The sequence below is a fragment of the Cynocephalus volans genome, chromosome 10 (genome assembly GCF_027409185.1).
Source record: "Cynocephalus volans isolate mCynVol1 chromosome 10, mCynVol1.pri, whole genome shotgun sequence".
NCBI lineage: Eukaryota > Metazoa > Chordata > Mammalia > Dermoptera > Cynocephalidae > Cynocephalus > Cynocephalus volans.
The window spans coordinates 52,709,680-52,733,169 of record NC_084469.1 but is presented as its reverse complement, the minus strand read 5'-3'; the positions used below and the strand labels follow the sequence as shown (position 1 = coordinate 52,733,169).

The window sequence follows — 23,490 nt, the reverse complement described above, 5'->3', positions numbered from 1 at the left end:
ATTGAGCGGTCAGGCGCCGAGAGACGCTCCCCCGCGATCTCTTACCACTTGGGCGCTCCCGGATTAGGCCCCACCCCTTGGACTCACGTGGTGGGAAGCAGGGTCGGAGCAGCCCTGGCTGCTGGGATGGCGTGTGGTGTGAGTCCCGTCCTGGAAGGGACTCAGTGCGGCGGTGAGCGGGCGGGTCGGCGGGTCGCGGTGGGTGGGCTAATGAGAGGGAAAAGAGACACCCCGGAAAGTTCGGGCGTTAGAAAGGGCATCCCCAGAGACAGGTCCTGCGGATACAGCGTATCTCCCAATACTGGGGGACGGGAGTTCGGATAGAAACAGGGTATCTTGTGGGGGACTACTGATGGCGAGAAGGGCGCCCCCAGGGGTTGGATCGGTGGGGTGGGGACGTCACTGGGAACAGGTGCGGAGAGGATAGACTGGGTAAGGGGTTGGAGTGCTCACGAGGTTGGGACCAACAGACCGAGAGGTTTCCTGGGGATTGAACTGGCAGGGAAATGTGAACAGATCCATGTTTCCCCTTCCCCCACAGGTGCTGCTCGGTTTTCTTGTCCTGCCAGCTTTACCGTGATGCCTCCAGCCTCAGAACACCGTCGTTTCTCCTTGGAGTCACTGACTGGCCCAGATACGGAGCTGTGGCTTATCCAGGCCCCTGCAGACTTTACCCCAGACTGGTGAGCGGCCCCACACCACTTCCTGGGAATACTCCCCACCCCAGAGGTTGAACTTAGGGGAAATTTAGGGGAGTATTTTTGAGTAACCCAGAAATGCTGCCTCTAAGCTCCTTTCCTCTGTCCCACCAAAAGGATCTGACCAAGCCTCTGCATTTCCCCCTTTCTCCCCTCAGCCTCAATGGGCGGCTGGTACCCCTCTCTGGCTCCCAGATTGTGAAGGGCAAGTTGGCAGGCAAGCGGCACCGCTACCAGGTCCTCAGCAGCAGTGGCCCCCAAGCTGGAGAAGCAACCCTGCTGGCCCCCTCAGCGAAGGCGGGAGGGGGACTCACCTGTGCCCCAGCCCCCCAGGGCAGCCTAAGGATCTTTGAGGGTCCTCAAGAATTCCTGTCAAGGACCCCTCTGCAGCCTATTTCATCAAGTCCGCCACCACAGATTCCCCCTGGCCTGAGGCCTCGGTTCTGTGCCTTTGGAGGCAGCCCACCAGTCACAGGGCCTGGGTCAATGTTGGCACTAAAGTCACCCGCCTCAGGGAAGAAGAAAAAGAAGAGACAGACACCAGAGGCTTCAGTCACTCGGGAGGCAGTAAATGGGTACAGGGCCCTGGAGATAGATACAGCTTTGGAGTCCCCAGAAACACATGTGGGGAAGAAGAAAAAGCAGCAGCTGAAAGAACCAGAGGTGACAGAGCCCACAGCTGAGATGTCAGAATCTCCAGGAATGCTGTTACCAACCACCACTAAGAAAAGGAAGAAGGCCAAAGGGGCACAAACAGTCAAGCCAGAAGTGGGGATGCCGGAGCCAGAAGAAAAGACAGTGGAGCTGGAACTCGTGGTTAAAACCGAGCCTCTGGAAGAGACAGTCCAATCCCCCACCAAGAAGAGAAAGAAGCAAAAGGGGACAGAGGGGATGGAGCGGGTGGAGGGGATGATAGTTGAGTCACAGCTGCAGGTGAAGGTTGAGCCACAGGAGGAAGCCATCCCACTGCCCCCCATGAAGAAGAGGAAAAAAGAAAAGTGGCAAAATGTGATGACCGAGCCAGGGACTGAGGCTCTGGAGCCAAAGGTGAGTCCTCTGGAGCTTCATGGAGACCTGAAGCCTGAACTGCCAGATGAAGTTGAGCCTCAGGCTGAGACAGCTCTGGCATCCACCAAGAAGAAAAGGAAGAAAGAAAAGTGGCAAAATGCCATGGTGGAGCCAGGGACAGAGGTGCTGGAGCCAGGGACAGAGGTGCTGGAGCCTGAGCTGCCGGCATCCACCAAGAAGAAGAAGAAAGAGAGAGGATGCAAAGTGACAGAGCCAGGGACTGGGATGACTGACCCACCAAGGGAGACAGTGGAGCTTGAGACCAAGGCAGCTCCAGCATCCACCAAGAAGAGGAAAAAGCAGGACTGGGAAAGCTGGGTGCCAGAGACAGCACCCCAAAAGGAGATGCCAGAGCTGCTGCTGAATCCGGAGTCTGGGGAGGTGGCTCCTATGGAAGGACGGGAGAAGAAGCGGAAGAAGCTGCAGCAGGACCCTTTGTAGTCTCCCTGGAGAAAACTGAGGGAAGCTGATGGTGGCTACTGGGGGCCATCAGAAGGTGAGAGCACAAGAACCCCTCCCCAGCGATTGCACCAGCAAACCCAGCAGGAGCCTGGACTGCAAAAATGCTTTATTATTACACGGGGGACTCCTTGGCAGCGGAGGTCATCAGGGCACTTTCAAGAAGGGCTCATGTAGGACATCAAACAGCCTCCGGGCCTGGGACACAGAGAGAAAGAAATGAGGAACCAGTCATTAAACGAGCCTTTTGTTTGGTACATCCAGAGTGAGTTTTTGGTTTTTTTTTTCCTCCCAGCTTGGAGCAGGCTCTGTGGTCTAGGAGGGAAGTAGTCCAATATGGATCCTATCCCAGGCTGTCTGTGAGATTGGGTTGGTCCCCACCCTCTTGGGCTTCAGTTTCCCTATCTGTAAGAGAGGCACTATGGGCCTTCCAAAACCTTAAAACTTTAGGATCTGACATCCTGTTTATTTGGAGTTCCCTCATGACCCTAACACTTCAAGTTCTTTCTTAGAGTTCTTACCTTCTGGGGACCCAGGCCTGGGCACAAGGCCAAATCCTCCCGCGATGCAGTTATGAGCTGTTCCAGAGACTGAGGAAGGTGGAAGCTAGGGGTCAGGGGAGGTCAGTACAAAACCCTGCCCTGCCCAGCTGATGAGGGGCCTAAGATAGTCTTAAGAGCCTAAGGGAAGGTAGGGGAGGCATGAAGGGTCAGGGGTGGGCAAGGAGATGGAAGAAATGGGTGAGGGGCTTCTTAGGAAAGGCAAGGAGGCAGAAGTGCCAATCAGTGTAGGAGAGCTGTTCCTTACTCCAAAAGTGGCCAGGAGGGTCTGACAGTCCGTTTTGTTGACTGACTTCACGGTGGTCAGACATTCAGTTACCTGGAAGGGGAGGAGGAAGCAGAAGTGTGTTGGGTGAGGAAAGGCCAGCAAGACTGAGCCTGAGGGCAGGGCTGGGTCACTTCTGTGTCCCCAGACTGCTTAGTATGCAGGAGATGCTCAGTAAATGCTTTGACCTTGACCGAACCCTTGACTTTGGTGTTATAACCTGTGCTCTAACCAACTGAGTTAACCGGCCAGCGTTTTTTTTTGTTTTTTTTTTAACTGATTAAAAGATCACCTCAGAGTGATCCCCAACTAGCTGAGAGGGTATTGGTCACCTGATAAGATAAATGCCATTTATCTTGAGCTGGTTCTGTCCAGGGGAAGGCTCTGAAGTCAGAACTGGATTCAAAACCAGCCCCACTGCTATCCCTGCAAGAGTCAGGGCAAGGAAACTGCCCTCTCTGGGCTCCATTTTTGGGCAAATGAAGATCCTAATAGTATCCACAGTACTCAGGGGTGGCTGTGGACATCACTGGAGTGCAGCAAAGGATGCTGCCCAGCTCATGGTGGTGATAACATTACTGAGTGATGGCCCACGTGGCCTGAGTATTGGCTGTCTCAGTTCCAATCCCAGCCCTGCCAGTTCCTGGCTGTGTGACCTTGGGTGAGTTACTTCACTCCCTTCCTCCTCCATGAGATGGGAATTTTCAGAGTACTTTCCCCAGTAGGTGGCTGTAAACCCAGTTGTTGAGCTGATGTGCCTAGCACAATGTAAGAGCTTCAGATGCAAGAGCTATTGACACAAGGCTTTGACTGTCCAGCAGGCCCTCTGGCTTGTTATCTCATCCCAGAAGAATCCTCAGGAAAAGCATAAATGGCAGGGGATTCATCAATTCATTCAGCAATCTTTGAGCACTCATTGAGTGCTGGGTGGTGCTGGGGACACAGCAGGGACCAAGATATCTCCAGCCCTGTCCTGTTCTGCTCTCCACTCCAGTTGGGAAGACAAGTCAGTTCCAGATAGTGATGACCCAGGTGGACAGGGCTGAGATAGGGGAGCTCAGTGGGCACACTTGACCTGGCCTGGGGATCAGGGAGGGCTTCCTAGACAAGGGAGCATCAGAGCTGAGGTGTAAAAGATGGAATCAGGCAGGTAATTGGGCAAGGGGAACAGAATGTTTAGAGGAGCAAGCTAGGCTTGGGACAATACAGTGTAACAGAATGCAGGGCAGTGGGGACCACAGGGCTGCTGGGCCAGACGGGCCCTTGTAGAGAACGCAAAGAAGGCTGGGCTTTCCCTTAGGGCACTGGGGAGCCATTGGAGGGTTTTGAGCTGGGGAGGGCAGGATTAGGTTTGCCTTTAGGAAGACCCCTCTAGCTGCTGTAGGGGAGAACTGGGTGGGGGAGGAGAGGCCTGAGGGATGGATTGACATGTCGTGAACATCAGAATTCTAGCTCAACCACCCAGGAGCTGGGGGAAGCCTGGGAGGAAGATGGAGCTGGGGGGAGGCCCAGACAGGGATGGGAGGTGCCCAGGAGGGAGGTGAGGCAGCCTCACCCGGGAGACAAAGTCTTGCTCCAGCTTCTCCATCAGGATGTCTGCTGGCTTCTGCTCATAGGCCTTGTAGGTCTCCAGGTAGCGCCCAGCTTCCTCGGGGCTGGGGTGACAGGACACTCGGGTCAGTGAGTCATGTTTTAGATTCACTTCATTACAATAGTAGCAATTATTGATGCTAAAGATTCCAAACTCTAACATACAGAAAAATGAAAGTACCCAGGACCCTCCTTAAGTGCCCCCTAGTGCTATCTGCTGCTGGGTGTACCTTTACACATCTTTTCTGGTCAAGGACCAGAGCTTGGGAGCCTGACACCCCTTCCCATCTGGGGTGACCCTGGACCAGTGATTTGATCTCTCTGGGCCTCAGTTTTCTCATCTGTAAAGTGAGGTAGATGGGAGAACTGTGAAGAATACTGAACACCTAAAATGCTCTGTAAGTGCTCAGAGCCGGGCCTGGCACTTAGAAGCCTGTAAACAGGCTATTCTGGAAGGAAATTAGCTGCACAGAGCATTTGCACTGGGTTTGAGAGGGAGGAAAACCAGCAACACTGGAAGACAACCCTGTGAAGTATTCAGTTTCCCACCACCAAGAAAAACACAGCTTTCGAAGGTTTTTAATGTAACACACCTTCAAAAGAAAAGCTATGCACACTGCTGAATCTTTCATAGCAGCTAACTCATTTTCACATTAAGCACTGTTTTTTGACACATAATTAACTTTCAAAAGCAGCTAAAAGTCTATGAGAGCAGAGTAAAGTAACAAGTTCATTAGCACCAGGGAATGCTGGCGTTTTTTCTCTCTGGAACTTAAGAACAGTGAGTTGAGTTGAAGAAAATAAAGTGTTTATCTTGAGGCATTTTCTTAGCTTTCAAAATATAGATAGTAATCAGTGTCTGTTATTTTTAAAAGAAACATTTTTCCAGTTCTATTTTTTCCATGTGACTTTTCCAAGCTTTTTTGCTTTTCTTTCATTGCAGGGGGGATTACTGTTATTGCTATTAATAATCTGTTTGGCATATGCAAGTTAGCACACTGCATGTCCAGCTCTATAGTTTCCTTTTTTCCATCCACCACACAATCAGTGCACCTTTCTTTGTCAGCAGAGAGAGCTTGCTTATTTAATGGCTGCAAAATATTCCACAGTCTGGATGTAAAGACATGGGGAATATTCTTGACTATGTGGCCAGACACCATGCTAAGCCCTTTACATGAAGAAGCTTCCAGACTCCCCTGGGAGATCCTGTCAGGCAGTTATTATTTTCAAACCATTATGCAGAAGGAGAAACTGTGACTGACCAGTGGAGGTGAGTCACTTGCCCAGATTATACAGCTGGTGAGGAAGAGGGACAGTCCCCATAGTAGGTCTGTCTCTTAACACTACGTACACTGTGTTACTTCGCACAGAATATGAGTGATTTTTTGGTTAGAGAGTGGCCTTGTGACACCAGGTCAAGGGTTCAGATCCCCATACCAGCCAACCACAAAAAAAAAAAAACAAGAATATGAACAATTTTTATACTTGGTTTTTTTAAATGTACAACTAATACATAAATACATTTTTCCAAATAGTCAAACAGTATAGTTACACACCCCTAGGCAGAACACAAAATTACAAATACATTTACTCTTTGGTCTAAAAACCCACTCCTGAGGTTCTGTCCTGCAGATACACCTGGGCAGAAGTGGGAGTGTAGCTGGTAACAGCAAAAGGGGAAACTACCCAGATGTCCACCAATCCACCAATAGGGATTGACCTGGTCCATCTGCATGATGCAATACTATGCAGCTCTGCATAGTGTGGATCTGGATAATGAAATATTATTCAGCAATAAAAAGAAATGAACTACCCAGCCATGAAAGGATATGGAGAAACCTCAAATACATATTGCTAAGTAAAGAGGCCAATCTGAAAAGGCTACATACATACTGTATAATTTCAAGTATAGGACATTCTGGAAAAGGCAAGTCTATAGGGACAATAAAAAGATCAATGGTTGCCAGGAATTTGCTGGGAGGAAGGAGGGAGGGAGGGATGAACAGGTGGAACGACAGACTTTTAGGGCAGTGAAGCTATTCCATGTGATAGAGTCATGACGGGCACATCATTATATCTTTGTCAAAAGCCACAGATTGTACAACACAAAGAAAGAACCTTCATGTAGACTATGGACTTTAGTTAATAATAGTGTATAAACATTGGTTCATCAGTTATAAAAAATGTACTACACTAATTAATACAAGTAATAGGGGAAACTGCTGGGGGAGAAGAGATATATGGGCACTCTCGACTTTGTGGATTGATTTCTCTGTAAACCTAAAACTGGTCTAAAAAAATAAAGCCTATTCATTTAAAAAAAGAAAAAAGAACGTGGACATTCTCTATACTGGAATACTATACAGCTAAAGAAAAGAATGAGGCCACTCTCAGTAATGAGATGGAAGAGACTTCCAGACATATAATTACATAAAAAGGCAAGGCATAGAACGGCATCTGTCGTGCGCTGACTTCTGCCTAAGACAGGAAAACTAAGACGTATTCACATGTTGTGTTTACAGCCACACTGGCAGGAAACCAAGACACCAACCACAGTGGCTACCCGTAGGCTAGAGGGACAGAGTGGAAGGGTAGGCATGGTAGGGATTTCTCAGTGTAAACCATTTTTATATTGCTCTTGATTTTTGTTTTTTCAGGTTTTGTGGGGATTTTTGTTTGTTTTGTTTTTGTGGATGGCCCGTACGTGCTTTCAATTTTTGAACTGTGAGAACATGTTACCTATTGTTTAACTGTTATATATTTTCCAGAAAAATAAAAGCAGAGAATAAAAGGCCCCGTGTCCTTACTGCCAGCTCCTTACAGCCTGCCCAGGGGTGAACATGCCCAGGGTCTGGAGCTCTTACAGCCCCTTCACTTTATTCACAGTACGCAGAGCTTGCGTTTCTTTTGTTTTTTCTTTTTTTTTTTGGCGGCTAGCCAGTGAGGTTCTTTCGTTGTTGTTGTGTTTGTTTTCTACATAAATAAAAACATGACATTGTTTAGTTCTACCTGTGTGGTTGGTAATTTTTCCTTTTTTTTTTTTTTCTTAATTTGAAATTTAAAAAAATTTATTTTTTATTAGCATTTTCATTGTTACGAATCATACTTATTCTTTATGCCCCTTATCTATCCCCCCTCCCCCCTTCACCCCCTTCTTCTCCCCACTCTAATAACCGTAATTTGTTCTCTCCATCTTGTGGTTGGTAATTTTTCATGTGTTTTTGGCAACATGTATTTCTATGATTACCTGTTAAGAACTTAGACTTTTTAAAATTTTGTTTTGTTGTTGGCAGTTGGCCAGGTTGGGGATCCAAACCCTTGACCTTGGTGTTGCAATACCACAGTCTACCAACTGAGCTAACCCTCCAGCCCCCAAATTTAGACTTTTAAAAAAGTGGGCTCTTTCTTGTAACACCAAGGTCAAGAATTTGGATCCCTGCACCAGACAGCTGCCAAAAAAAAAAAGGCTTTTTCTTATTGATGTGTAGGAGATTCTTTATATATAATAAGTACTTAAACATATTCATATAAATATATGTATATTACATATTAATATAATTATATGAAAACATTAAATATAAAAATGTATTCATAAATTAATATTTAATATTCATACACATAAATATAATTTTTATATGCATATATAAATTAGGCATCTTAAGTCTTTCTTATGTATATATAGCAAGCATTTCTTCTTAATTTTTCACCCGCTTTTCAATTGTGTTTTATGGTATCTTTTGCCATCCACAAGTTTTAAATTTTTACTTTTCTCAAATCAGCCAATCATGAGCCGGCTGGTTAACTCAGTTGGTTAGAGTGCAGCCTTATAATGACAAGGTCATGGGTTCAGATCCCCATACTGACCAGCCACCAAGAGAAAAATAAATAAATAAAATCTGCCCATCTTTTCCTTTATTGCTTCTGGGTTTTGTATCTTGCTTTAGAAGATTTGATTACTACCTCAGGATTATAAAAAATATTCTCCCATAAGATTTCTCATAATACTTTTATTGTAGTTTTTCTTTTAAGTTTAAAGCTACAATTTGTCAGGATTTAATTCTGTTTATGGTGTGAGGAAGGGATGTTTTTTTCTTCCCAAATAGAGAGCCAATCTAAAAGTCTTTAGAAACCTAGACATGGAATTAATTATTCAGCCAAATTTTATGCCTAACTCATAAGTGCATAGTATGGTCCTGAGAATCTCATCTATGTCACCTGTTTTTGGGCCCACAACCCTGCAAGAGAGATATTGAGAACCCATTTTCGGATGAGGACATTAAGGTCCAGAAAGATGCAGTGCCTGGGGCAGGCTCACCTAGGGAGTTCATGGGAGAAGAAGGGAAGAGCTGGGCAGGGTGGGGTGAGGGAGGGAGAACGAGTTGGGATAGAGGCTGAACCAGGGGGAGGGTACCTCGATCTCACCTCCAGGCAAGGACCAGTGTGCAGTCGGCCAGGATGCACATCTTAGCCAGCTCCTTGAGTGCCTGCTGAGGATCCTTCTGGAGGAGAAGAAAATCAGAATCAGAGACCTGGGAGAAAATGAGGAATTGTAGCCTGAAAACACGGTAGCTTAGATGCCAAGAGCCTTTTACTCAACTCACACTCCCTAAACTGCTCCTGGACACCCAGCCTATGCTGGGCAGTGCCAGGACCCAGCAGTGATGAGACAGCCCTGGCTCTGCCCTCCCAGCACTCAGCCTTCCCAGGGCTCACAGTCTGATGAGTGGGACAGACCTGTCCCCAGACAGTGATGACCTGGAGTGGTCAGGGCTGGGATGGGGGAGCTAGAGGAGCACCTTGGCCTGCCTGGGGGATCCGGGAGGGCTTCCTGGAGAAAGGGATATCTGCACTGAGACCTGAAGGAGGATGAGGAGGAGTGAAGGAAACAAAGGAGAGGAAAGAAATTCCAGACATAGAGAACAGCATGTGCAAAAGATGGGAGGGGAAAGAGGGCTTGAGATATTGTAGTTTACTCAATATGGGATGGAGGATGTGAAGTGAAAAGGTGATCATGAGGAAGCTTAGAAGTGAACCCAGAGAGCTGGGTGAAGGTCAGATCACGCAGCGCCTCAGGGGCCACGGAGGGGAGCAGAGCTTTGTCCTAGAGTACTGCGGAGGCATGGAAGGGTTTTGAGTATGGGAGGGCTGACATAAGATCTGTGCTTTAGGGGGCTGGCCGATGGCTCACTTGGGAGAGTGTGGTGCTGATAACACCAAGCCCACGGGTTTGGATCCTATATAGGGATGGCTGGTTAGCTCACTTGTGAGAGCGTGGTGCTGACAACACCAAGTCAAGGGTTAAGATCTCCTTACCTGTCATCTTTTATTAAAAAAAAAAAAAAAAAAAAAAGATCTGTGCTTTAGGAAGACTCCTTTGGACAGATCAGCTGTCAAGACTGGAGGTCATGAGACCAGGAAGGAGGCTGGGACTGAGACAGGAGAGGAGGGGCCTGAATTGGGGCGGGGGCTGTGGGGACAGAGAGGATGAAATGGCTTCAAGAAATAGTTAGGTGGCAGAAGGCTGGGGCTAGTTGAAGAGGATGTGAGGAAGGAGGAGACAGATCAGTTTACTCTCCCATCTCCTTGCCAACATAGGGTGTCTTGGTGACCTGTGTCAATCTCAGATGTGAAAAATGGTTCCTCTCTGAAGTTTTAACATGCATTTCATCTTGGAAGGAATTCAACATTGCGATTCACAACCACGAGGCCCAACACACCCTATTTCACAGAGGGGACAGCGAGGCTGGCTGGGGAGTGACCCCTGCTTACCACATCCACCTGGACGAGCAGGACCCGCAGGGCGAAGTTCTTCCCCAAGCTCTGCAGCCGCTCATGGATGTAGTCTGGGTGGAGGTTGTGGTAGCGGAGGCTGGCAGGGGCAGAAGAGAAGGAGGGTTGGGGGTCTCTGTGTCCCAGAGACCACAGAAGCCCTTCTGCACTCTCACTGGGATGCAGACAGCTTGGACACCAGCAGCCATGAGCACAGCACAGGTGGACAGCCTTACAGGGATCTGAGACCCAGAGAGATTTAGTGACTTGCCCAAGGTCCCTCTTTGAAGGGCCTCAGCGGGGACTGGCAGTGAGGGCTGCCTGGCTTGATTCCCTGGAAGGCTGGACCCCTGGCTTTTTCACGGAGGAGGGGAAGAGACATGGGCTTCTGGGGAAGAACAGGAGCCAGAGGCCCTAGAGAGGGAAATGCTGCACAGCTGGTCTTGGGAAGCTGGCAGGGCAGGGTGTGGGGAACTAGGGTCATCTCTGCCCAGCAGCCTGCAGCACTCAGCCTGCGTGAGGATGGGAACTTAGAAGTTTCGCTTCCTCTGGCCCTGTCTGCAGAGGGGCCCCAGGAATGGAGAGGGAACTTGTTTAACTAGGGTGGAGGCTAGGGAAATCCTGGCTCTTGTCAACTCCAGTCAGGGCTGTCTGGTACACAACTGACCCAGCCCCCTCCTCCCTCAGACCCAGCAGTCCAACCCCTGCCCACCCCCAACTCTTGTTGCTTTGGACACCTCCAGGCTAAGACCCCTTCCTCCAACGCAGGGCCACAACTAGGCCCAGAGCCAGCAGGTATGTGCCCAGAGGACTCCAACAGAATGCCCAGAACACCGGAACACAACCCTCCCAGGCCTCATGGGGTGCCCTTCCTGAAGGGTGCGGTGGTGCCCCAGAGCTCACCTGAGGAAGAGAGCACAGGTGCTCTGGCCCAGCACATAGTCGGGGATTACATCACCAAACTCCCAGGGCACATTGCGCACAAACTTCAGCACGGGGTTGCCCCTCTAGGGAGGGAGGAAGGGCAGAAGCCATCAACAAGGATGACACTTGGACCACAGCCTCCTCTTCCCAACACCTCCTGCCCTCCTCCATGCTAGTGTCGGGTCTTTTCCAGCTTCTCCCTCCTCCTCTTCCCGACTCCTCCTTCTCAGCCTGGAATGTCTGAGGTGCTCTGCCTTAGGCCTCTCCTCTCCCCTCAGCCCCAGGCCTTTACTGAAGGTCTCCAGGTCTGTCTCCAGTTCTGTCTCCAGTTCACCCTCTTCCCCAGCCTCAATCTGTGTGTCCTGTGATCTGCTGGACACCACCCTCCCCACAGGACGTCCACTCACCATGTCCAAACTGCTGTCAGCATGAGCCCCACATCTGTTCCTCCACCCGGCCTCATCTCAGGGATAGTCCCACTGTCCACAGACCCAGGCCTGTCCTGGACACTTCTCTTTACCCCTTGTCCTCAGGTGGGACTTCTACCTTCTAAACATTCCTCATGACGGCCGGCCCGTGGTTCACTTGGGAGAGTGCGGTGCTGATAACACCAAGGCCATGGGTTTGGATCCCTGTATAGGGATGGCCAGTTAGCTCACTTGGGAGATCCTGGTGCTGACAACACCAAGTCAAGGATTAGGATCCCCTTACCAGTCATCTTTAAAAAAAAAAAAAATTCATTAAGTAATAAACATCCCTCATGAATGTCTCCTCCTCTACTGCCACATCCCCTGCCCAGGCCCCCACCCACTTCCTCCAGGCCTCCTGCCCCAGTGTCATCTCCTCCCTAGCCAAGCTCCAAATGGAAGCCACAGGGATCTTCCTAAAGCACTAACCTGCCCCTCCCCTGCTCTAAACCCTGTCCTGGCTCCCCAGGTCCCTCAGGAGGAAGCCCATGCTCCTCAGGGTGGCCTGTGACTCCCACAGTCTGGTGTCTGCTCGGCAGACTCTTCACTCTGAATTCCCCCTCGTGCTCTACCATGAACATACTCTACAGACCAAGACTGAAACTCTTTGAGCAATTCAAGCTCTAATCCATTCAATAAGTATTAGTTGAGCACATACCATGTGTCTCAGTGCTGGGATACAGCAGTGACCAAGACAAAGATCCCTGTGCTCACAGACACTGTGATACGGTGATATAATAAGAAACATATATTTGGTCTCTCCTCCACTTCCTGACACAAAGCTCCTGAATCCCTTGTAGATGGGGGTACTAGGAGAATCTTTTGTTCTAATATTTGGTTTTTGGCCTTAATTCCTGAGACAGCGCTCCTAAGACCTTTGTAATTTCCTGAGTGATAATGTCTGACACAGAGCTCCTAAATCCTTTGGAATTTCCTGGGTGACAAGAACATCTCGTATGCACCACCTTCACCCCCCGACCTCTGGGCAGGGGAGACGGGCAGACGATCAAGCTGTTCACCATGGGCCAATTATGTAACCAATCATGCCTATGTAAGGAAGCCTCCACAGAAACCCAAAAGGCCAGGGTTCAGAGAGCTTCCAGACTGCTGAACATGTGCACATTCCTGGGGGGTGGCATGGAAGCCCTACATCCTTTCCCCCATGCCACCAACAGTGTGCAAGTGTTCCAATTCCTCCACATCATAGCCAACACTTGTTATTGTCAATCTTTTGGATTACAGCCTTCCTAGTGGGTGCAGAGTGGTATCTCATTGTGGATTTGATGTACATTTCTCTGATGGCTGACAATGTTGAGCATCTTTTCACATGCTTGGGTCCTATTATTATCTTTGTATATTGCCCTTTTCCCCACTAGAACATCAGCTCCATCAGTGACAGAGACTTTATCTGTTTCCTTTCCAGCATTAGATCCTCAGAGCAAAGAACACCATTTGGCACTCTGTGTACATATTTGTGAACTAAATAAGTGAAAAAATCCCCATTTAAATCTTTTTTTTTTTTTTTTTTTTATGACCAGTAAGGGGGTCACAACCCTCGGTGTGTTCTGCACTGGCCATCCCTATGTAGGATCCGAACCTGTGGCCTCAGCGTTGCCAGCCCCGCACTCTCCCGAGTGAGCCACGGGGCTGGCCAGAATCCCCATTTAAATGCACTAATGGGTTAAGTCACTTGCCCAAGATCACACAGCTACTGAGTGGCAGAGCAGGGATTCAAACTCAGGCTTGTGTTAGTTAATGCATTTTGAATACATGAACAAACCTGGAGACAGGAAACATAGCTGCACAAACATAATCACAGCCCCATTAAAAAGAGCTGGGGCACCCTCAACCCACACACAGTTGTTGAATGAATGAATGAATGAACGGTACCTCTAAGAATAAAGTGGCTAGAACTCAGACCTCCTTCAACTGCCCACCACAGTCATCCCTCTAACAGTGTTTCCCACCAGAAACCGCAAAGCCTCACTTCTCCGTCTCCCTTCTCACCTGCCGGGGGCTCACAATAATGCTGTTGGATTTTGCCCCGGGTTTCAGAGCCTGGTTGGGGGTCTCTCCTTGCTGGGGTTCTGACTCTGTGGGGCACGTGGCTTCAGCTCCTCCTGGAGGCCGTGAGATGGCATATTCGGCGTAGGTCTGAGGGGCTGCCTGGGCCGAGGTCTCCACGGTGGCAAGGCTCCGTGTGGATTTGAATAAGAGCTTGGCCTACGGGGAGGAAAAGAGGCTGTAAGGGACCTAGGAGAGAAGATGTGAGCCCCTGTGAGCCCCGCCCCTCTCCTCAGTGTTGGCCCATCCTCCTTCCACCCAGTGCGTTTTCCAGAGGCAATGCTATAGGAGTGGGAACTCAAAATTTGAACCCAGCCACTTCTCCTCATCTCGTCAGCCTCCATCATCTCTCCCTTGGACCTCTGAAGTCACCTCCTCATTAGCTCCCTGACTACACCGTCACCACTTACAGTCTGCTCCCTAAACCAAGTTATCATGTCCTTCCTCTGCTCAGAGTCCTTGGGTATCTCCTGCCTCAGGGTAAAAGCCAAAGCTGTCACCATAGCCCACAAAGCTCTACATCTGTCCCTGCTCCCTTACCTCAGGGATCACACCTCCTACCATTCCCCCTTGCTTTCTCTATTCCAGCCCCACTGGCCTTCTTACTGCCCTCAAACAGGCTCTCTCCGACCTCAGGGCCTTTGCACTGGCTGGCCCCTCTCGCCCAGCTCATTCCTTCACCTCTTTCACATTCTGTCAAGATGTCCTCAGAGAGGCACTCCCTGACCTTCCTATCTAAAGTAGCTCCTCTCCCCCATCACACCCTATATTCTTAGCCCCCTTTCTTTTTCTTCATAGCACATGGGTGACAGCCAATACTCAGCACCAGCCGATTGTTTTCCCGTGGGAAGCAGATTTCAGTGGAGCCAGACACTTCAATTTATCAAAAGATGTCAAAAGTGCAGACTTATTTTAAACTGCAAAACCTTATAATTCTTAAATGTCAGCAACAAACTCACCTCCTGAAAAACCAAGGTGCTAGTCAGGTTAAAATATATCGCAGGGCCATGGGCTGGCAGCCAGTTTGCAGCCTCTGCCTTAGCCCTCTTTTAAACCACCTGCCATTTTACACATGGGTAAACTGAGACTTGTAGAGGACAGAGAGCTGTTTTCCCAAGGTGACGCTGGCCCTAGCATCTTTTAACCCACACTGTGGCACCATAGGCCCCTTCCTGTCCCCCTTCCTCCCAACACCCCCAGCCTCCCAGTGTTCCCCCATCTCCTCGTCCTACCCCTGCAGGAGGGACCTCATCCTCGTCCAGAGGTATGACAAATTTCTTCTTTGTGGGCGGCCCCGCAGGTTGTGGCACCCCCTCCTCGTTCTTTCCAGGGTCCATCTGGAGCCCGAGAGAGAAAACGTGACAGCAGGAACGAATGAGACATCGGTGTCTGCATTCCCATCCCTCCAGCAGAAACCCCACTCACAGCCATCCCCGCCACCAAAATCCCAGGATTCCATAGCGTCAAGTCCCAAACACCCAGTGCCCGAGGTTCTACGGGGCCCGCCCCATTGATCCTCCACCTTAGGCTCGCCCCGCCCCTTACCGGTCCAGGTGTTCTTTAGCCCCGCCCCTCGCGGCCCTCAGGTTCTATCCGCTCCGCCCACACTGTCCTCAGCCTTCAGTTGGCCCGGTCGCCAGGCTCGTACCTGGGCGCCCTCCTCTCGCCCTGTCTTGTCCATCTCTCAGACACTGCAGTGATTGACTTCTGCGGCTGCCAATCGCCACCCGTGCTCTCCATCTCCCGCCCCTTCGTCCCTGACTCGCGGTCTTGGCACCGCGAGGACTCACCTGCTTTGCCCAGAGGCCGCAAGTAAAGGACCGAAGGGAGATCAAGGCGTTTCCCCGCCCGCGCGACCAGCGCGGCCCGGGCTTGCCGCACTTCCGGCCTCTCTGTCTCCCGGGCCCGCCCTCACCACTCCCCAGGAGGGTAGAGCATAGAGAAGGGCGGCCCCTGCGCAACTCTCTATGGTCCTGGAGGACCGCGGAGGTTTGGGGAGGAGAGAGGCGTCGGTCTACCGGCCCGAGAGCCTCTGGTTCCCAAGCGGTTCAATTCCAGTGCCCTTATTGACCGCCTCTTGTGTGCCTGGGCTGCGGGCAGGGCTCATTGGAGAAGAGATGGTAGGAGATCAAACTTGGTCCCTCCTGTCAGTACGGAGAGACTTGGGTTTGAATTCTAACTCTGCCATTGACTTGTCCTCAGTTTCCCCTTTCGTTTATTTATTCCACACATATTTCCCAAGCACCTCCTCTGTTCCCGGCGCTGTGAGGGGCGGCGCTAGGGACACAGCAGTGGCCAACGACAACCCCGCGCTGCCCTCCGGGGCTTACAGTCCAATGAGAGAGAAAGACACATTCCCAAACAGCCAAGACCCAGAGTGCGCAGGGCTGGGATGGGAGAGGGCCGTGCGAGGGCGCCTGACCAAACCCAGGAGTCAGGAAGGGCTTCCTGGAGGAATGGACAACTGAGCAGAGACCTGGTTGATGAGTTGCTATTAGTCATTTCCTGAAAGGATAGTATCACAGTGTTCTAACTTGCAGCTCTCTGATTACTAAGGAAATAGAACATCTTTTTATGAGTTCATTGGTCTTATATATTTTGCCTTCTGTGAATTGCTTGCTCATATCCTTTGCCCATTCTTTAAATGGATTGTATGCCTTTTTTTATTAGTACTAATTTGTAGGAGTACTTTATGGATTCCGATTCTAATTCTTAGTCAGTTACACATATTGTAAATATTTCCTCCTAGTTTGTACTTTGCATTTTAACTTTCTTTTGTCACATAAGTTCTTAGTGTTTATTCGCACCTATTTATCAATCTATTCCGTCCTGACTTTTGCTTTTGGTGTGTTGTTAAATACACCTGCCATACTCCAAGATCAGAAGTATATATTCTATCACTTCTTTTAATACTTTCCTGGTTTTGATTTTATTTCTGTCTTTAATACATATAAGACTTATTTTTGAAAATGTGCTGGTCAGTTAGCTCAGTTGGTTAGAATGTGGTGTTATAACACCAAGGTCAAGGGTTTGGGTCCCAGTAGTGGCCATCCACGAAAGGAAAAAAAAAAAAAAAGAAAGAAAAGAAAATGCACTAAGGTAGAGATTTATGATGGAATAGCCAATTGTCCCAATATCAAAAATAGATCTTTTCTTCACGAATTTGACATTCTACCTTTATCACATCATGTACCAGATTCCCATACACACACAGGTCTATTTCTAACATTTCTATTATGTTCACTCATCTCTTTACTTGTTCCTTATCTCCATGCAGACGACTGTCTTCTCCCTCTGTCTCTTCACATCAGCTTTCCATCTGCACTTGTCTGTCTGTGTCCAAATGTCCCCCTTTTATAAGGATGCCAGTCATATTGGATTAGGGCCCACCCTAGTGGCCTCATTTTAACTTGATTACTCTGTTTAACTTGATTACCCTATTTCCAAATAAGATCACTTTCTGAGGTATTGGGGATTAGGACTTCAACATATCTTTTGGGGGGGGCATGATTCAACACACAGCAATTCTCTATTACTTTTTACAACCCTATTCCTCTTGAATTCATCTTACTTTGTGCTGGAATAGCTTCTCTACTTATTCTTTAAAAGGAGCATCTGTGAATAGTAACTTTCTGAGTTATGTTCATCTGAAAGTCTTTTTTTTTTTTTTCCACCCTCACAATTGGAATTTAGAATCCTGGCTTCTTAGTTCTTTTTCTATCAAAGGCAGAAGATATTGCTCTTGTTTCTTCCTGACTTCTGGGTGGCTGATGAGAAATTTTTTATTCACCTGATTCTCCTTCCTTCACAGGCAATCTCCTCACCAGGTATAATTTTCTTCCAGGGTCACTTACTGGCAGTGTGACCTTGAGCCAGCAACTCACTTGTCTGTATGTGTCAGTTTATTCATCTCTAAAATGGGTATAACCACAGTACAAACTGTTAAGAGGATGAAACGAGTTGATATGTGTAAAGTGCTAAGAACTGTACTTGATACACAGTAGAGAATATATCAGGGTTTGTCAGATAAATAAATAGCCCTTGACCAAGTCTTGGGCAGGCAGGGGCTGGAGCTGTTGTGGCTGCCACTGCATCACAGTGTCCCTGTACAAGACCTGGCACCCAGAAGGGACTACCACACCACGTGTTGTGTGAATGAATGAACAACAGAAGCCGGGCCCTAGGGCAAGTGATTTTTATCACTGTGAGCTCAGTTTCTCCATCTGTAATTGCTGTGGTTGTAAAGATTCGATAAGACCACAGTATCCGGTCTTGACACACCTACTATGTGCCTGTAGTAGGCAGTGGGGACACAGCTGTGAGCAAATCAGACCAGGTCCGTGCCCTATGGAGCCAACTTTCTCATGGGGAAGACAGGGTATAAAGAAGGAAACACACAAATAAGAGTTGCAGACAGCCATACGTGCTGTGAAGGAGATAAAACACAGTTCTGTAAAGCAAGTGATGGGGCAGGGCAGCCACACGGGCACAGGAAGGGAGACTCTATAAATAATAAATATGGCTATCAACTAAAAATAGATTGCACACTTACTATGGACTAAGGCCTCCCAGTAACCCTTCCCTTAGGTATTATTAGCTCATTTGACAGATGAGGGAACTGAGGCACCGGCAATATTGAGAAGGATCATGGAAATGTGTCTCTGAATCCAAGGGCAGAGAGCGTTTCTAGGAGGCTTACGGGGTAGGAGGACGTGACTCAGTTTCTGCCCCGGGGAATGGAATCGCCAGACTTAAACCTGCAACTCCCGAGATTTCCGCCCGGGGGCGATGGCGCCCCACAAGAGTTTTCGCAGCGGGGGGCGCCTGGGGCTGCTCTGCCACAACCCACCGGGGGCAAGACCTGAGAGAGGGCGGTGGGTAGAACCTTCCCCTCTCTGGACCCGTTTCCCCGCCGCCTGCGGTTCATGTAACTCTGAGTCTGTTTACACGAGTTTAGGGCGGAGAAAAAAGTTGCCTTCGGTTCCACATTATTTCTATTGGATTTCTACGTTCAGTTTGCAAATTGAACCTTCGAATCCAAGATTCGAATCTTCCCGCTGTCCTCACTCGGATTCCGTGTCCTCCTTCCAAACGGCCGAAATTCAAATTCCAGCTGCAACTCGAGTTGCCCGGGCTAATCCTCGACTCCGGCGCCTGCCCCCAAACCCTCCCCTACCCCCAATTTCGCGCCCTCTCTGTGTCCCGGAAGGGGTTGAGTGGGGACGGAGAGCACGAGGACCCTTCGCCGCTAACTCCGTCCGAGGGGCCCCGGGCCGGGGACGGAGAGCGGCCAGGCGGAAAGCTCTGGAAGCGGGGGGCGCGGCCGAGGGGCGCAGTGACCAGGCCGGCGTCCCCGCTCGTCTCTAAACTTAGCCGCGGTGACGCGCGGCCCGGCGATCGCGGCGGGCCCGGGGACACAGGGGGGCCCGAATGGAGGGGGACGGCTCGGCTTGGCGAGCCTCTATTTATAGCGCCCGGAGCCCGAAATAGAGTGGAGCCGAGCGGCCGGGATGACGCGGGAGACGCCGGGGGCTGACTCACCCGGCCCCGAGCAGAGGCCCCCCGGATGAGGGCAGTGGAGGAGCCTGGCCCCGACCCCGCGCCCTCTCGGGTACTTCTGCTGGGACATCCCAAATCTCCACTGGATAAGCTGTGGATGGATATACAGCAAAAGGGAAGCTCTGCAGCATGAGAGACTGCGGTTGGATCAGAAGTGGAACTCCCACTAAAGCGCCCAGAATCGAGGAACTCTTTATACAACAGTGGCTGACTGGGAGCGGATTTGTACCAGATATACACACCTGTTTCTCACCTGCAACAGAGTTGAGGCGTTTGGGAGGCACAGGGATGGCTACAATGACACTGGACAGCTGCCAATCCAGACCATGTCCCCTCCTGCACTTACCATGAATCCTTACATGCTGTCCCATTCCACAGAATGCCTTCCGTGCCTTCTCAGCCTTGAGAACTAATGTATTTTGGGGACCTGGTGCCGAGAGTAATCCCTCACAAATAAAAACTCTGTGACCCATGGCCCGGAAGCCCCATGAGGGAAGGACCAATGGTGTCTCAATCATCACCATGTCCCCAGCATCAGACAGGCCTCAGGAGAAATTAATTGCATGAATAATAACTGTTGGTAATAAAATGAAATGACATTTCCCAAATTACACATAATAGCAAATGTTTGTGTGCTACATGGCAGGCATGATTCTGAGAGTTAACTCCTATGGGCCTCCCTCCAGCCCTACAAAGGATGTGCTTTTATTATTTTTAACATCACCACCCCTGTGTTAGAGATACAGAAACCAACGCTCAGAGAGGTTGTAAGTACCTGAGCTCACCCTGCTTGTAGTCAGAGCTGTTAAACCTAGATCACCTATCTCCAAAAGTGTTCAGTTCCCAGGATACTGCTTCTGGGCCCTTTAGAACCTAGAGCTAGAGAGTGATTCTCAAAGTGTGGTCCACAGAACCCCAGGGGTTCTACAAGGTCAAAATTATTATAATAGGGCTGGCCAATTAGCTCACTTGGTTAGCGTGCCGTGTTATAACACCAAGGTTGAGGGTTCAGATCCCTGTACTGGCCAGCTGCCAGGAAAAAAAGAAAAGAAAGAAAGAAAAATTATTTTCATAATAATGTTAAGACATTTACCTTCCTTTTTAATGCTTATTCTCTCCTGAGTATACAGCGCAGCCAGCATTTGAGTATACAGTGCAGTCACAAGAGACAGAACACAGAAGCAGATGTGAGGACCCAGCTGTCTTCTATTAAGCTCTAAAGCAATTTGCAAACATTTAAAACGTCCCTCATCTTACTAATTTTTTTTTTTGTGTGTGGAAAGTATGGTTATCTTCATTAAAAATATATAATTTAGGGCTGGCCCCGTGGCTCACTCAGGAGAGTGCGGTGCTGGTAGCCCCGAGGCAGCGGGATCGGATCCTATATAGGGATGGTCGGTGGGCTCACTGGCTGAGCGTGGTGCGGACCACACCGTGCCGAAGGTTGCGATCCCCTTACCAGTCAGAAAAAAGAAAAAAAAATATATATATATATATATAATTTATATTAACGTGCTATTTTAAAAATTATTTTATTTTTGTTATTTTAAAATAAATATTTCTTAAGTTTCTCAGTTTTAATTTCTAATACAGTAAATATTGATAGATATCATCCATTTCAACAAAAAGTCCTTGGGGTCCTCAATAATTTTTAAGAATATAAGCGGTCTTATGACTAAAAAGTTTAAGAATCATTGAACTATATTAGTACAGTCTGCTGTGTCAAAAGAAGAATCACTGAAGTAATAATAATACAAATCTGATAAGGGCCATGAAGGACAAGATGGTGGGATCATTTTAACTGTGGAGGGGGAGGAGGAAATGAGAGGGCAGAGGGGCTTCTCTGTTAAAGCGACATTTTTGAAGAGACCTAAAGGATGACTGGGAATCTACTAGGTGAAGAAAGAGAGAGCTTTCGAGGCAGGGAGGATGGCATGTGCAAAGGCTCTGTGGCAGGAAATTGCTCAATGAATTTGAGAAGCAAAAAAGGGTGGCTGGATCAGAGAGAGTAGCAAGAAATGAGGCTGGACAATCAAAAGACACATCATGTAGGGACTTGAAGACTGGTAAGTATTTTGGATTTTATCTGAGTGCAAGGGTGGAAGCAGGAAGCCCAGTGAAGAAATAATAGGAGTCATCCAGGGAGGGTCAGATGCACCGTAGACTAGAGCAATGGGAAATCGGGAAACATGCTTAGGTTTGGAAACTGGTAGAACAGAGGCAACTTGAACCAGAAAAGCAAACTGGGAAGGAAAGTTGAGAATTCTCTCCGAGTCCCTTAGAGTTGGAGGAACTTTTGAGACAACCCAGTGGGAAAGTCAAGTAGGCAGGAGGGAGCTCCAGGCTCAAGACTGAAATCTTGAGAGTCGCCAGACTACATGAATAGGGTATTTTTCTAGTTTATTAACTCCTTATATTACTTCTATTATAATTTCTAGCTGATTAGTGCTATTAAATACTTTTGCATGACCTTCTAACAGGCAGTCTGGTGAAATTCTCATATTAAAATAGTTTGTGTATTTTCTTAGTTTTTCCTTGAAAATGATCCAAATGGCAGTTGTATCTCCTGCCTTCTGATCTTTGCATCTTGTGTATTTTTCTTGCCTTACAGCATTTGCAAAAACTTCCAGGATTATGTTAAACAGTAAAGTTGATTGATTCTCAATTACTCCATGCCACAACCCTGAGATGTCTTATCTCATTATCCCCATTTTACAGAGGGGGAAACTGAGGCATAGGGGTTAGGCTTTTGTCCAAGGCCATACAGCAAGTAAGCAAGCCAAACCAGGAATTCAACCAAAGCTTGTGTTGTCAACAACTACCTTAAAAGAAAACACAATAAACATTCTTTATTTTTTAACACGCAAAATATCCTGAAAGTTTCCACAGTGACCCCTCAAGCTTGAATGAGGAGCTGGGAGCCTGAAGTCTGGTTCAGGCTCCACCCTCTCTCTGAACCTCAGTTTCCTTCCTTGTGAGGGAGGATTGGAAGAGATGATCTCTGAAAGCCACAGAAACTCTACCTTTGGGGTGGAGGAGACAGGCCCCTAAACAGTATGTATCCGTTTCCTATAGCTGCTGTAACAAATTACCACCAGGTTAACGGCTTAAAACGACAGAAACTTACTCTCTCACAGTTCTGGAAGCCAAAAATCTGAAATAGAGGTATCAGCAGGACAATTCTAGCTCTGAAGGCTCTAGGGGAAGATTGTTCCTTGCCCCTTCCAGCTTCTGGTGGCTCCAGGTGTTCCTTGACTAGTGGCATCTTCACATGGCCTCGTCTTCTGTCTGTTTCTAGTCTCCCTCTGCCTTTCTCTTATAAGGACATTTGCTGTTGGATTCAGGACCCACCCAGACAATCCAGATGACCTCATTTCAAGGTCCTTAACTTGATAATATCTACAAAGACCCTTTTTCCAAATAAGATCACATTCAAAGCTTCCAAGTGGACATATCTTAGGTGGGGGCAGGGAGGGCACCATTCAACCCACTACACAGATCAAAACAGAAAAATGAAGACAGAAAAATATGTTTATATTTAAACATATTTTAGACTGAGAAGTGCACAGACATTTATGATTGCCCATGCCCATTTTAGCATAGAATTTAGAGCACTTGCCGTTTAAAAGAATTTTTCATTTGCCAGTTGTTTTTTGTTGTTGTTGCAGCTGGCTTATTCGGGAATCCTTGCTGACCTTGGTGTTATCAACATCACGCTCTCCCAAGTGAGCCACCGGCCATCCCTCGTTCTTAAATTGTTAATGTGGAGTTGAGAAATTTTCTCTTTCATGGTGCTCCCAATGATAATAAAAGCCAACAGGCATAGCACTTAGTATGCACCAGGGTCTGTTCTAAAGTTTTAATACATATTAATTTATTTAATCCTCACAAAAACCCTGTGACGTAAGTCTCACTGATGATTCCTCTTTTACACATGAGTAAATGAGGTGCAGAGAAGTTTGATGTTACAGCTGGGAAGCTCCAGGAGTTAATATGTGAAAGCTGGTCTGGCTTTCACAGCCTGTGGTCTCCACCTGTATTAGTCCACTTCTGTTGCTTATAACAAA

The 23,490-nt window shown here is 48.4% G+C and overlaps 2 protein-coding genes across 5 annotated transcripts; one reads left to right on the top strand and one right to left on the bottom strand.

Annotated features, from left to right (window-relative positions):
• The first annotated feature begins 100 nt into the window (after positions 1-100).
• POLR1G (RNA polymerase I subunit G) lies at positions 101-2,488 on the top strand. Its single transcript, XM_063112331.1, has 3 exons — positions 101-172; positions 542-683; positions 857-2,488. The coding sequence occupies exons 1-3, from the start codon at positions 127-129 to the stop codon at positions 2,205-2,207; spliced, it is 1,539 nt and encodes a 512-aa protein (XP_062968401.1). The 5' UTR covers positions 101-126; the 3' UTR covers positions 2,208-2,488.
• ERCC1 (ERCC excision repair 1, endonuclease non-catalytic subunit) lies at positions 2,321-15,768 on the bottom strand. Of its 4 annotated transcripts, none has more exons than XM_063112332.1 (10): positions 15,655-15,768; positions 15,097-15,201; positions 13,808-14,023; positions 11,313-11,416; positions 10,410-10,509; positions 9,063-9,139; positions 4,606-4,705; positions 3,033-3,104; positions 2,747-2,815; positions 2,321-2,423 (listed from the first exon to the last, which is right to left on the bottom strand). In XM_063112332.1, exons 2-10 carry the CDS (start codon positions 15,199-15,201, stop codon positions 2,373-2,375), a joined length of 894 nt encoding a protein of 297 aa, XP_062968402.1. In that variant the 5' UTR covers positions 15,655-15,768; the 3' UTR covers positions 2,321-2,372. The 4 variants fall into 4 exon arrangements, with proteins under 4 accessions (XP_062968402.1, XP_062968405.1, XP_062968404.1 ...); XM_063112335.1 differs by having other exon boundaries at positions 9,063-9,136; XM_063112334.1 differs by lacking the exon at positions 15,655-15,768 and adding an exon at positions 15,513-15,533.
• Positions 15,769-23,490: the final 7,722 nt, after the last annotated feature.

Bases quoted from the DNA above. Each gene is read 5' to 3' on its own strand.
- POLR1G (XM_063112331.1), top strand. From the start codon at position 127: ATGGCGTGTGGTGTGAGTCCCGTCCTGGAAGGGACTCAGTGCGGCG. The intron at 173-541 runs GTGAGCGGGCGG...CTTCCCCCACAG, and splicing joins GGAAGGGACTCAGTGCGGCG to GTGCTGCTCGGTTTTCTTGT. The intron at 684-856 runs GTGAGCGGCCCC...TTCTCCCCTCAG, and splicing joins GCAGACTTTACCCCAGACTG to CCTCAATGGGCGGCTGGTAC.
- ERCC1 (XM_063112332.1), bottom strand. From the start codon at position 15,201: ATGGACCCTGGAAAGAACGAGGAGGGGGTGCCACAACCTGCGGGGCCG. The intron at 14,024-15,096 runs GTAGGACGAGGA...TCCTCCCCGTAG, and splicing joins ATGAGGTCCCTCCTGCAGGG to GCCAAGCTCTTATTCAAATC. The intron at 2,816-3,032 runs GTAAGGAACAGC...CACCTTCCTCAG, and splicing joins CCCTCCTGGCCACTTTTGGA to TCTCTGGAACAGCTCATAAC.